This window comes from Echiichthys vipera (genome assembly GCF_963691815.1).
Source record: "Echiichthys vipera genome assembly, chromosome: X".
Taxonomy (NCBI): Eukaryota; Metazoa; Chordata; class Actinopteri; order Perciformes; family Trachinidae; genus Echiichthys; species Echiichthys vipera.
In genome coordinates this window covers 36,156,821-36,171,657 of record NC_139825.1, presented here as the reverse complement: position 1 = coordinate 36,171,657, position 14,837 = coordinate 36,156,821, and the positions used below count along the sequence as shown (strand labels likewise).

The following is a 14,837-nucleotide window of genomic DNA, read 5'->3' as shown; positions in this document are numbered from 1 at the left end:
TATACCCTATATTTCTACATTTTCTTTATATGCCATCCCATTTGCCACCCTCCTTAAACCGTTTTTTCAACCTTATTATAACTCATCACAACGATGAAGTCCTTTTGAAAGAGTAAATGAGCATTGATGTTTACAGACAACCCTTTCCTGTTGATCTGTAATGACAGTTTTCCTGTTTGAGTTATTTTGTGCATGTACACTGTCCAACCTCTAGCTGAAGATATAACCGTGTGTGTGTGTGTGTGTGTGTGTGTGTGTGTGTGTGTGTGTGTGTGTGTGTGTGTGTGTGTGTGTGTGTGTGTGTGTGTGTGTGTGTGTGTGTGTGTGTGTGTGTGTGTGTGTGTGTGTGTGTGTGTAAACCAGAAGATGAGATGACTCTATGATGAGATATTGCCTCAAACCATTTTTATTCCTCAGGTAGCTACCATGTGACAAAAACTTGAATCTTATTTTCTGTGGTGATTTTCCCCAACACCCCTTTGTTGTCATTGTCTGAACAATTACAGACACGTTTGAAAAAATCTCACAGATGTGTTAATGCTTTAGGAAGTTACAACATGAGACTATACTGTTAACATGACGTTAGCTCTAACTGCTGGACGGTACAAATTAGTTAAATGGTACGGGTGGGGTAATTTGAGCCAAAGAGCTTGTGGAAAGTTGAAGCTAACCATGGACGGATTATGAGGCAATGGGCCCCTGGGCACAGACATTTAAGGGGCCCCCCATAACAAGAAACCCATATTCAAAGAGTCAACTTTTAGTCGTTTTGTAGTAATTTTGGGTCTCGTTGTGGTCATTGTGCACATATTTTTAGACTGTTTTCTATGTGCTCATTTACATCCATTTTAGTCTGTTTGTATGTCTTTGTAATTATTTGCATTGCTGTGATTGTTTTGCATCCTGTTTGGGTGGTTTTGCATCTATTTTGAGACATTTTGCATTTCTATGTCATTGTTTTGTTTCTCTCTGTGGTCAATATAAATCTATTTTGTATAATTTTACGTGTCTTTGACGTCATTTTTTTTGTCTCTGTGTGGTTGTTTTGCATCCCAGGTAGTTCCAAGGTGTGCCAGACTTTTTTAATTTTTTATTTACTACACTGGGAAAATAAACTTTTCTCCTATTTGGGCCCTTACAAACATTAAAAAAATGAAGTTGTTGATTGGATAGGTGACACATTTAACCAATCAGCTGCCATCATGTGGCTGGGTTCATAAGGTCAGTCTTGTTGTCAAATGATAAGTCACTTTCTGTAACTAGAAAGTATAGCGGCGAAATGTGATAGCGGAGCACAAAAAAGAAAAGCACAACGACAGAAAGAACAGCAGGACCAAGATCTACTAAAGAAAATTCCTAAATTGGCAGGATTTTTCAAGGTTGCAGACTCTTCTTCTGTTCTAGCAGGGTTTTCTTTATGATAAAGCATGGTTAATAATGTGGGGGGCTGAAATAAACAGTTGCCTAGGGGTCCCTGACCACCTTAATCCCCCACTGCTTGCAGTCATTTAGCATCTCGTAATCATTTTGTAGGGGGTTTACTGCAACATTTTATGAGTCAGGACCCCTGACTCAATGGGCCCCTGGGACTGTGCCCAATAGGCCCATTTAGTAATCCATATGGGTTCAGTGTATCCCCTCCCATGGCTCAACTCACCCCTCACTGGGAGCCATTTGAGCCAAGGGGCCACTTAATTTATTTGGAAAGTCATATTTCGAGAACTGTTAATTTTAGATCCAAAGCGATGATTTTCAGGGCACCACATCCTTAAATCTTTAGCTGGAGATATCATTTGCATCTGTGCAAAGTGTGATAATGATATAACTTGTAAATTGAGGACCCCTTTTTCAAGCCCTCACGATGGATACCGACCGTCCTGGAGCAAGGCAGCCCCCAGAGGAGGGGGAAACAATAGCTTTTCTGTCCACTGGGGGCAGTGTTGTCCTGTAGTTAGTGCTCCACCACTGCTGCACCACCGAACAAGAAGAAGCTCTACTGCATGCTAGTAACGATGGCGGCCGCCTTGAGAGGAAGCTTAGCAACATTTGTCAAGGTGAGTGCAAAGCTGGTGTTTAAAAGCTTATTTTACACATGCGTCGGTAGGAAAGGTGTTGTAGTTAGTTGAAGATGCATTTGTTTAACTGTTATCGGTGTGTTATCTGAAACGGTTCTAGAGAGAGTCGCACTGGCTTGTGACATTCATGTGTTGTTGCTCACCATGAGCAACCTTCATTGAAACCACTGTCGTCCTCACATTTAAGGTGATTTATGGCCACTGTTGAGGCAGGGAACAAGCCTCCCCGGATCTGTTGATGAGAAGTGATCAGTTTGGACACATACAAACAAGCTTAAGATGTTTATTAATACAGATCTTTGGAGATGTCACCACAGAGAATCACATCTGTTCAGGCTGCAAGCCCGGTGAGATCTGCTGATACAGAGTACACTTCTTCTTTATAAATATATATTACACTGACAGTGTCCATTGAAGGCCTCAGTGCTCCCTCGCCCATAGTTGCCCTATGTACTGACTGCTACTCAAACTCCCTTATTTAATTCAATTAAATTGTATTTAAAGTGCCAAATCATAACAAAAGTTATCTCAGGACACTTGACAGAATAGGTTAAGACCACACTCTATGACTTATTTATGATTTACATAGACCCATCCCTCCTCTGCGCAAACTCTCCCAGTGGTTTCAAGGCTGAGAAACAAGCCCCCACTGTCTGCATAATACATGAAAACTACAATGAACACAGAGTATAAATGTATAACACCTGATGTGCTACTTTTAACCACTACTCTTTAACCACTATAGCAGAGCTAATCTGACCAGTGCATACAAAAAGAGTGCGCAGATTACTATTACCATGTAAATAAGAACATTTAACCCAGCATCAGACATCTTTATTGTTGTTCTACAAAATGGTAATGAATTATACTGTATATTTATTGCATTCATTTTTTATTTTTTTTAAAACTTGCAATATGTGATTATATTGAGTATTATTTTTCAAAGCTTATATTATATGATTATATAATTGCAAAGTTAACAAAAAAGTATGTTTTCTCTATAGCAAACACAGCTACTCTTTCTTCTGGGGATTGGCTTCCTTATCTATATACCAGACCGGCAAGGTCCAGCCTAGGAGCTTAAAACCTTCATATAAACACTCTACTCAGTCATCCTTTGTTACTGTGTTGCTTTTCTTTGGTGCTGCTTCTTCTGGCTGGGAATTGTGATCGTCCAGCCCGCTCATCTATGACCTATGGGGAGATGTTGGCTCCAGTAGCACTTCACCCAATGCAACTAACAGTGTATCTTCAGGTGGTCGCTTCTTCCATTGTCGAGTCTATTGGGGTACCCTCAGGACCCTTGGGTGGCCCTGATGAGGTGTCTGGTTGATGACTCTGCTGACAGGTGGTCCTGGATCTCTGTCAATGATCGGCCTGGTTTCTCCGCTGGGGTGCACTGGCTCCAATGGTACCACGTGTCCCCCTTACCCTCTAGAAGGATAGCATGGGAGGTGCGTTCCACCACTTGGTAAGGACCTGTCCACCTGGGCTCTGACCACTTCCTTTTGATGACTTTCAGGAGGACCCAGGAAGTGGTGTGTGGGCCTGTGTCCTTGGGGGAGGTCTGTTGGTCTTTCAACTGGTCAGCAAAACCTTTAACGAGAGCTCGACGCAGATTAAAATGACTTGCATACTCACCCGCTGGTTCCTCCTGGGGGTCCAATCGCAGCCCTGCCCCGGGGCCCGGGAACTGTCTATCTGTGAACAGCTCATATGGAGTGAATCCAGTGGTCTGATTTACTGAGCTCCGTATTTTCATTAGAGCGATGGGTAGAGCATCTACCCAGTCAATTTTGGTCTGTGCACAGATTTTTGCCAATTTGGTTTTTAAATTTTGATTCATCCCCTCCACCTTTCCCTGAGATTGGGGATGGTAAACAGTGCCGAACGCCGCACTGCCACACTTTTTTCCACCATGTCAGCCATACGGTCACCTCTAGGAACTTCATCATGACCATTGTCATGTCTCTTGCACTTTATGATAGCTACCTGTTGGGAAAGGGACAAAGCTACCACTAGCTCTTTCATTTCTTCCTCGTGTTTGATGGGCCTGTTATCTGCTGTAAAAAAAAACCCTGCTCTCAACCACTGTCCTGTTTCACATGCACTGCTCCTACTGCATACGCTGAGTCTGTGTAGATGTTGACTTGCTAGCTCTGATCAATGCCACAATTTCTGCCCTTTGTGCTGGCTCCCTTTAGGGGGGCAGATTCTTCAACCACAAAACTTTCCTAACCCCTGCATATCCTGACTGTAGACCTTTGGTGTCATGTCTGAAACAGCTTCCATCAGTCAATAAAGTCCAGTCTGGGTCTGTCAGTGGCTCAGCTTCAAGGTCAGGTCGTACTTTGTCTTTGTGTGTTACTTTTTGTTCACATTGATGAGGTTCTCCAGAAGTCATGTGGTCTGCCATGTTAATGCCTTCATGTGGGAAAAGTAGGTTAGGAGCCTCGAGTTGTTTGCTCAGTCGTCGCATTTTGTAGTTTGTAGTATTTTGGCTTTGACCTCCTGTTTTGGTATCTTCATACAATGCTCTGTAGCCTGCGCATACAGTGCCAACTGTGTCCACTTTTTCCTTTCATCCTCGGCTGATTTCGCCCTTGCTTTAAAATTCCTTTTTGCAAACACATCGTTTCCTGTGCCTTTTTCCCAGCCTCAGCCTTCTGTTCCTCACACCTACGTGCCTTATTCCAGCATATTTTAACCAGGGAAACCCTATCGTCAAGGCCAACTCCCTGCTCTTTTAGTTCCTTCTTCAATCTGTCTTTATTCTTTTTCTCAGTTTTCTTGCTTATTTTACCGATTTCTGCCAATACTTATTCCTACTTAATATTACTCTTACAGACCTGGAGCCTTATCTTAATACAATAACTTTATCCACCACTTAAGTGCAATAATTTAATCTCGCTGCTCATTTCTGTCATATACAACCATACATATTTTATCTTATACATTTCTCTACATTTAACTTATCTGATTTCATTTTCCTTGAATTGTATTTGACCTGTATTCTTAAATCTCCCTCATATATATTTTACTAAGAGTTTATTGCTTACTGTTTATTGTTTTTATACTTTCTGTATTTATTTACTTATTATTTACTTATTATTTACTCATTTATTTACTTATTTACTTTATTTCAGAGTTTACTGGTTATCCTTTACTGTATTTTTTATACCTCCCTCGTGTTTTTGTAAGCTGCTGGAATCTTAATTTCCTTGCGGGAGTCTCAATAAAGAGAAGTCTAAGTCTATACACAGGGGATTTGAGTGCGAATGGGTTTCCATCCGTCTTGCTTTTCCCCCCAGTCCGCCCTGTACCTTTCTATACTACATTTTAAACAAAATGTAACAACATTAAGCCAGCATAAAATTAATGAAATGTGGCAGATGAACATCAGCCACTGCAATCGGTGAAAGTCATCGTATTTGGCCCTAGGCTGATTGCAGCTAATAAGGTGAATATTGGCTGATATAGCGATGTATTCCTAATCTCACAGGCAGAAAGGCAGAACTGAGTATACTTAATTATCTGTAGCAAGTCATATCGTTATTGCACTATTCCATGTTATAACACATTTTCTTCATATCATGAGGCCCCAACACCCAGAGATGTCTTGTGCTAGTTGTAACTGTGTCTTTTTATCCCTCCTCAGGGCCTGAGTGGCCCCCGGTGGCAGCAACTGGCCTCTCGACCCCTGAGTGTGTCTGCTGCTCTCTGTGGCCCAGAAGCCCCACCGGCCCGTGCTGATGCTATCTTCAAGGTTACAATGGTGCCAGGGGACGGAGTGGGACCTGAGCTGATGACTGCTGTCAAGGATGTGTTCAAGGTACATCTGCCCTTTGTCTTTTTAGAAAACACATATGCACTATAGCTATGAATAGAAGAAAAATAAACAATAGAAAAGGGTATTTTTTATTTCTCACAACCCTTTATACGAAAGATATTCTCACCATGTCATATTTTTTACGTTTGACATTTCAGTTTTGTCCCACTCTCTTAATCAGCATTTATGCTAGGTCTGGATGAAACGGCCAAATTCTTTGATCCCAATACAGATTATTTCATATCTCAATATCGATATATTACAAAAGAGCATACTCTCTGGTAATTTAATAAATAAATAAATAAATAGTCTATATGAAATATAGTTTTAGTTTAGTATACTTCTTTTAGTTATATTTTTTTATGTCCTTTTTTTTTCAATTTCCTTTATTTTGTGCGAGGTGCAGACTATAAATGAGACACAGAGCTATTGGCTACATGGTAAAACAACATACAGAAGAACCACTAGATGGCAAAACGGTACGGTAAGGTGCACCTGAATGAACCATGAAGTCCCTGTCGGTGCCCACGCGTTTTATCGATCGTTGTTTAAATAACTCACAGGAAAGATAAAAATGTTGTTACATCGGTGACTTCAGAGAAGTTTCTCTGTCATCTCTGACTCTGGCAGAGGCCATGGTGTCTCTAAAAGTGCAGCTACAGGAACTGTTAAGCTAGCTGTGTCTTCAGCTACAAGCTACCACTAAGCTACGCTGTGTCGTCTAAGTGCTCATGATGAAGTTTTTTTCTTTTTCTTTCGAACATGCAAGAATGTGCGGATGGAGAGAAAAACAAAAAAAATGGATATAGCTGATCAAAATCAAAACCTCTAATCAATCGATTTTCATTTTGAATCAAAATTGTAACACCAAAAGTGGTGATGGCATGTATTTTTCAAAAATTTCCATTCAAATAGCTGATTTTAAAGTTGACTTCTTTTTGTCGTGTCTCAAGGCAGGAGATGTCCCGGTGGAATTTGAGGAGTTTCACCTGAGCGAGGTACAGAACATGGCCAGTGACGAGAAGCTGGAGCAAGTGTTAACCTCTATGAAGACCAACAAAGTGGCAATGAAAGGTAGGTTACCTATTATTTTGTTTCCTCTCATAGTTTGTCCCTTTTAAAAAACAACAAAATATGAGTTATTAAAAAGGTGAAATGGACCTAACGTGTATGTTCATGACACGCTTGGTTATCCAGGAAAGATTCACACACCCATGGAATTCAAAGGGGAGCTGGCTTCATATGAGATGAGACTGAGGTAAATCAGATAACAGGTTGGGCATTTTTATGGGTTTTCTATTTCTCTATGTTGTTTTAAAAAAACTCTACCTCCCTATCCATTCCCCAGGCGTAAACTGGACCTGTTTGCCAATGTGGTTCATGTGAATAGCCTACCGGGTTACAGCACTCGCCACAACAACCTGGACCTGGTCATCATCCGCGAACAGACCGAGGGGGAGTACAGCTCCCTGGAGCACGAGGTGAACACAACCCCTCCTTACGGCCACTTCAGAGGAAGAACAGCGGTTTTAAAACCAGGTTTTTTTTTCTTTAAAGAGGGAGATTGACGTTGAACATACAGAGATTCACTCAACAAAAAAATTAATCAGACTGCCAGAGGTGCTGAAATGATAATTGTATTTGTTTGCGTGAGTCTTTAATTCAGGGTTACTTCTCACTTATTAAGGACTACACATCCATTGCTTCCCACATAAAAGTTATTTAGCAGTGCTGTAGGATAACTTTATTATGGAAGACAATTTCTTGTCTTCACTGGACAACTAAAAAATCTGTCCGCTGTAGGTAGGGTGTAATGTGTTTTCATTCTCTTGTAATGTTGGATGATATGTTAAACTATGGTTATCAATCACCAACTCTTGTGACACAGCCATTATATGCTCTCCTCAAAACTACCAGTCTCCATTGACAGAATTTTACCTGGCTGATCAACCTAAAAAAACCACACTTCATTCAAACGGGTGAGAAACAAAATAAAACTAGCCAAACCACTAGATTAGCAAAATGACAAGAAGAGCTCCAGTAGAATATGTACTCGCAACAATCACCATCATTAATTTATGTGTCCTCTCTTGCACTGTTGAATGGTCAAATTAAATAAGAATATCTCATTGAAATGTATGTACCTTCTTCTTGCTCGGTAGAGTGTGACAGGTGTGATCGAATGTTTGAAGATCATCACCAGAGATAAGTCACGGCGCATCGCCAAGTTCGCCTTCGATTACGCCACCAAGAAGGGACGAAGCAAGGTCACCGCTGTTCACAAAGCCAACATCATGTAAGGAAACACCAAAGCTCCATCTTTCTTACTTTTATTATTTTCTTTTAAATAATATTCTTCTATTAATTCTTAAAATGGTGTTAATTTGGGTTGTGATTTGCATTATAGTTACAGCAACACTTGTCCTCATCTGCTGTCTTATTACAGGAAATTAGCTGATGGTCTGTTTCTGCAGAGCTGTGCCGAGGTGGCACAACTGTACCCGAAAATCAAATATGAGAACATAATCATTGATAACTGTTGCATGCAGGTACATACTGCCTCACACTTTATTCCCCTAACTTTATCAAGAAATATTAAAATGATTAGATTAAAGCTTTTCTTTTCCATGTCTTGTTTAAACTTCTCATGTTCCATGTTACTTTGCTGCAGCTGGTCCAGAACCCATACCAGTTTGACGTGCTGGTGATGCCCAACCTTTACGGTAACATTATTGATAACCTGGCAGCAGGGCTGGTTGGAGGAGCAGGAGTTGTTCCTGGGGAAAGCTACAGTGCAGAGTATGCTGTGTTCGAGACAGTGAGTTTCCACTCTTTTTTTTTTAAAAGCCAGCCAGCCATTTATTACAGTTTGTTTTTCATACTTATAGAGTATAATGTATGGCAGAAAACATAATGGTGCACTTCAGAAAATGGAAATACCTACCCTATTCTAGTACTTGGTGATGGACTGCAATAGTGTACTTCCTGATCCCCAGTCTCTCTTCTCTTTCAGGGTGCACGCCACCCCTTTGCACAAGCTGTGGGAAGGAACATTGCCAACCCCACAGCCATGCTGCTCAGTGCTGCTAACATGCTCAGGCACCTCAAGTGAGTCAACCTCTGCAGTCTTGTAGTGTGAAGTACACAACATTTCATACCGTAACTCCTGATCCTGTGTCTGGGTCCACCACACCTCTCAAACCCTAGGAAACTGTCTTATAGATCTTTGCATTTGCCTTTTTATCTATAGTCAGTGTGTCACTTGCAGGAGATGGAGGTAGACATGTGCCCAGTTTGGAGAAGCAGACAGGAGTACTGGCACTGAAGCTAAGCAATGTACTGCTGTGGATGGGGGCAGCAGCTAAATGTATTTTAGCAAACTGAAAAAGGCCTGGGTAAAAAAAATGTGATATCAGTTTAAATGGACTAGGAATGGGCGTGAGTGATCGATTCCTTGTGTAGTCCTCGTTACAAATTAATTTGATTGGTAAACAACGGCACTCAAGTTTTTTTGTGTGCGCGCGCAACACCTCTTGCTCCTGCGCTTGACCTGAGATAAAAACACCTTTTTTTGGAATCAGCACTTCGCCTCACCATCCGAGGGAAGTTATGTGACCTAGATGAAGAAAAACCCACTGGATTGGTGAAAGTCCAACTGGCATCCGTAAAAAAAAAACTGAGCGTTATGTCAAAGCAGCCCCTGCTGATACCTGCCACCTTTGTGCCAGCTGAGCGCCTGTTGTCCGCAATGAGAGTGAATCCAAATTGAATTACCTTTTTGTAAGAAAACAATGTTTGAAAGTCGTGGCTGTGAAAAAATTATTCCTTAAAGGGTGACTGTTTTGATTTAGAATGAGCATTAGGTGTTCAGTAGGCTGTGTTGCTGTGCATTGTTGTTTCTGCAGGAATTAATGCAATCCCTATGATCTTGGAAATAACTACTAGTGCCCATTCCTAAAATGGACGCTACTGTATATCTAGAATATTTTCACAGTTGAACCATTCCAACTGACATCCCTTTACAACGGGGAACTGAAGCAGTTATTTATGCTTTCGTTGAGTCCATCAGACTCCATTTATTATGTAATTATATGACTTTGGTGAATCCGAACTAACCCTTTAAGTGCCTGTTTGTATAAATGCTGAGAAGTCAAAGAAATTTCAGGTCACCGCTTATCGATCACTTTATTGTGTTGCAGTCTTGAATATCACTCCCAAATGGTGTCTGATGCCGTCAAGAGGGTCATCAAACAGGGCAAGGTAAGTGTGTGTGTGTTTTGTTAGTTCTAACGACTGTCTGCCCACTGGTGCATTCAGAGTGTGAATGTGGAGACACCTTCCGTGACAACACTAACACTATTAACACTCTAATGATAACAGTTCTTCACAAATGTCTCCATCTAACCACCTGCAAACTATACTTTGGTATGTTAGAGAGCCTTTGATTACTGACTTTTGAGACTGTATATAATGCACTACTTTAGCCCTTTTCTTGCATTTCTCTTTCTCGCTCAATTTCAACCTTATAAACATACAAAGGATAATCTTTTTTTCTTCATAAACGACCTTTGGCATCTGCTCCATGTTGACACTAACATGCCCTGACACAAGCACACTAGCATGAAGCCAGTCAACCTTAGTCCCTCAGAATAAAATGCATGGTCAATTCGGTAACAATTTCATTTTTCCCCCTTTCATTGTTCTTCTAAACGAGGTGGCAAAAACCTGTTCTGACAGTTTGGGTAGCATTGTATTTGAGGCAGATGTGAAATATTCAAATTTTTAAGGAAAGCAGAAATTGCCTGCATGTTGTCTGAAGTGCCCTTCCTCTCCCTCTTCCCTTTCCTTTAATTCCCTCCTCTCCTCGTACCCCATTTCCCTGTGTGTGTGTGTTTGTGTGTATCTTTGTGCAAATTCTAGGTACGGACACGAGACCTTGGCGGGTACTCTACCACTGGCGACTTTGTGGGTGCTGTTGTGGAAAACCTGCGTCACCGACCTGTTTACTAAGATGCATCATCACACTCCCCACTGATATTTCCTTAAATTTGGATGTTGTTTTTTGACATGAACTGGATGCACATTAAGGACACCCCCCCCCCCCCCCCCCCCCTCATTGCTATGTGACAGTTATGCCACACAGTTTTGACAACCAGTTGCACTATAATGTATATGGTTTATACTGGGTTTGCTGATAGATCCATTGGAATCAATGGTGCCTTGTGTTGTACTTGACTAAAAAATGTGCAGCTCATGAGACTTCCTCTCATGGCTTTACACCATACATGGCTTTACATCTTCTCTCAGATACTATATGCATCTTTTTACCGTTGCAGTTTTTGGCTAATTAAGATAACGTTTTCAATTCCCGGAGACCTATTTGTCTGCCTTTTTCCATATCCTTTTGCTTTTTGCTTTAGACATGTTGGCCATACGGACTACCTCTCTGCTATCACACATTGTAGAAACTTTCTGTAAAACAACCACCCTGCCTTTATCAACAGCTTATGTCTGCTAATCTGCTTTCACCAACAACTTGCATGAGTTTTATCTAATTTTCCCTCATAACCGAGCCATCTAAAGACTGCTACTGTAACTCAGTATTCAGTATAACACTACTACATTATGGACTATTACCATAATAACATCTGACCTAAAAATGTATTGATGTTTTTAACAAAACTGTGCCATTGGAACTTCTATTAAATTGTTGTAAACTCACTCAGCTGATCCCCCCCCCCCCCGAGTTAGTTATTGTATGGCAAAGGCAAATGATTCCTTATTCAAAATTATTGTTGTAAGATTAATAATACAGTTCAAATGTTAATAGTTCAAGAAAACCAAAAATATACAGTACTTTCAAGTGTTGTAACAAAACCCTAAATGTTTGGTAATATGTAAATTATCTCTTGTGACAAATTAAATGGGTAGTCATATTTTTTTATATCTATGCATCATTTCCAAGGACTCACATAAACAAGTATTCTATAAGATGTCCCCAAAGCAATTTCAGTCAAAAGCAGCTGGACTTGCTTTTGACACAGCCAGTCCCAGCCTGGTCAGATGCGTACATGAACTGATGAAACCTCTTGGATTGGTGAAACGTCTTCCTAGACAAATAACCAAGTCCAGTTGCTTTTGACTGAAATTGCTTTGAGGATAACGATGACCGAGACAAATGAGAATATTCAAAGGCTTATTCTATAAGATGGAACCGCTTGTTCCCAATCAGTGCTGAAATATTTAAAACACTTCTCTATTTTACCACTTGAGCACTCATGCTCTCTGTCTTATTGTACTGCAATTTAGTCAGTTGTTAACCACAAATAATCAAAGAAAGTAATATATTAGTCACTGCACTCTTGTAATGACCTTTGGCACAGTTTGATTTTTAAAACCTGGATAATGTATACCACCACCACGGTAAACAGTGTCATGTCCATTGTTTATTCATTCATTTGGATCACAAATACTTTGGAGATCTCATACATGTATAGTAAAGCTTGTCACAGTGGGATGTAATCTTGAATAAATAACACTGTCTCCTCTTAATTGTCATTGTTGGAGTGAATGTTGTTGCTGTGGTTGAAAATTAATAAGATAAGACTAGAATCATGTATAATAGCAATTTGTCATGTCATATTGTTAACAGTGAAAACTTTCTGAACATTAATATCTGGTTTATAGATACACCTTATTTGACGGGTTAATTTAAATTCTCAGCCTCAGGTATTGCTATAAATAAAAATGTGATAAAATAAAGAAGAAAACCGGAAATTAAATGGTTGCTTTCTAAAATTGCACATCTCCTGGATCACAGAATTTATGTATTGTGAGTGCAGTTTTTAAAGGCTCTCTAACATGCAGGCTACTATACTGTATGTGGACATGTGTTGCTGCAGCTGTGCATTTAGTAACAAACTGTCCTTATGTTTGCAACAGGTGCGCACTGGAGACCTGGGGGGCTATGCCACGAGCGACGAGTTCACCCAGGCTGTCATTGCTAACCTGGCAGTCTAAACGTTGTATTTGCAAATCTGTCAGCTGCTGAGACGCACACGCTTTTTTATTTACATCCTGTAATAGTGATCCATTGACTGATTGTACACACAGTATATTCCAGGAACTGATTGCACACATTTTCCAACTCAAACACGGCGAAATACAGACGACATGTGCAGCTATTATATCCACAAACTGGTTTTCAGTTGAGCATAACACATTAAGTATGACTATTTTTCCATGCTGGTACAAATCAGCCATTCCTATTCTGTTCTTTGGCAAGATCCTGTAATTTCAAACGGCTGGTTTTATGTCTGGACATTTACCAGCACTCAAAACATAGTGTATGTATACTTTTACTTTCATATTATTTATTTACTTCAAGTTTTAGCTAAATTGCTTCATTTATGATGATATACGAATAATAAATGAGATATAAAATCTTGTGTGATAAATCCTTGCGTGAATGTTAATAGAAGACTGATGTTTAGTGTTATATAGAAGCAGGTGGCTCGGTCAGCATGCATTCACCGCACAGCATGAGGAACTCTAATCCAAGCAAAGGCCTCTGCTTTGTGTCCAAACATATGCACGTCAGGCGGACTGCAGAATTAAAAAAAATGCTTGCTTTGTGCATGCTGGTACATGATCCAGATTCAGAACCATGAAAAAGAATAATGTGGAGAAGAAGAAACTGAACAAATCAACAGTGTCAGCACTGGTCTTTCACTTAGTGCCTATAGTAAACAGCTAATGGGTAGTTTCATTGTGGTTTAATCAATGAGCAGAACATGTAAGTTACAAGTTTTGTCCAACCAACAGGTATTCAGTTCACTATAAAGACTAAGATAAAAGCATTTTCCTCCACTGACAAACATTATTTGTGACAGGCAGTAAAAGTTTAACATTAAAATCATCTTAACACATTGAGCTAGTTGACTTTTAAAAGCAATTAGCCTTTCCTGTACGGTATAGATCCCCAAACACTGACAAAATGTATTTAATTTGAGCAGTCAAAAATATAACTGAATAGATCCATGAATAATATAGTTACATAATTAAAAAACTTCCCTTCAGATGCAATTCAGCTCTATTAAAGAAAGCAAAAGAATAAAACCTAAAGTTTCTTTTTACACTTAATTTTATTTATTTGTTTATTTCGGGCATGTCAGTTAGATCAATCATCAACACACATTATTTTAGTTTAAATCATACAATCACTTGACCAAAAGGGAAAGCGGGAGAAGCAAAAGCTAATCTCCTCCCGCCCCTGTTACCACAGAATACATTATCTTCATCACACTATTTTTCTTATGACATTTGAAATAACATGTTTCAATAGCAGGTAGTAATAAGAGCTGCAGTCTCTAGACAGTCAAACAGACTGCTGTGTGTGAGCTATTGTTGGGTACAAGTGTTTTTGTTTTTTCTCCCATTTCGTCTCAACTCAGTGTCTGCTGACCCTTATCAACCCTCATCCTGGGTAATTCTGTAACTCAATAGTCAAATTTACATACTTCTTTTTGAAGACACTTTGCTGATTTTGATTTAAATCATTCTACTTTAATTACATAACTAACAATATTAGGCTATTCATTTATGTATGCTTCTTATACATATATTTGGCCTTTACTGATAACCTTTTGCTATATTGTGTCAGTGTTTTTCTTGAGTTCAGGTCTACGGTCTGTTTGCAATACTCTCAAAATTACTTTAAGAATGGGGAGGCCGGTGGCACAGTGGTTAGAGCAGTTGCCCAATGTAAAGAAGCTGAAGGTCCTCGAGGCAGGGGCTGTGGATTCGACTCCGACCTGCTGCCCTTTGCTGCGTGTCTCCCCCTCTCGCTCTCACCCCATTTCCGGTCCGTCCTGTATAATAAAGTCTTGAAAAACTGCCGAAAAGATTATCTTTAAAAAAAAAAAGAAGAATGT

The 14,837-nt window shown here is 40.0% G+C and overlaps 1 protein-coding gene across 2 annotated transcripts; it reads left to right on the top strand.

Annotated features, from left to right (window-relative positions):
- The first annotated feature begins 1,992 nt into the window (after window positions 1-1,992).
- Window positions 1,993-13,330, top strand: idh3b (isocitrate dehydrogenase (NAD(+)) 3 non-catalytic subunit beta). 2 transcript variants are annotated; one of them, XM_083939777.1, is made up of 11 exons: window positions 1,993-2,054; window positions 5,734-5,907; window positions 6,858-6,978; window positions 7,102-7,162; window positions 7,253-7,385; window positions 8,067-8,200; window positions 8,351-8,453; window positions 8,576-8,722; window positions 8,918-9,012; window positions 10,104-10,164; window positions 12,847-13,330. In XM_083939777.1, exons 1-11 carry the CDS (start codon window positions 2,001-2,003, stop codon window positions 12,922-12,924), a joined length of 1,161 nt encoding a protein of 386 aa, XP_083795903.1. In that variant the 5' UTR covers window positions 1,993-2,000; the 3' UTR covers window positions 12,925-13,330. The 2 variants fall into 2 exon arrangements, with proteins under 2 accessions (XP_083795903.1, XP_083795902.1); XM_083939776.1 differs by lacking the exon at window positions 12,847-13,330 and adding an exon at window positions 10,825-12,765.
- Window positions 13,331-14,837: the final 1,507 nt, after the last annotated feature.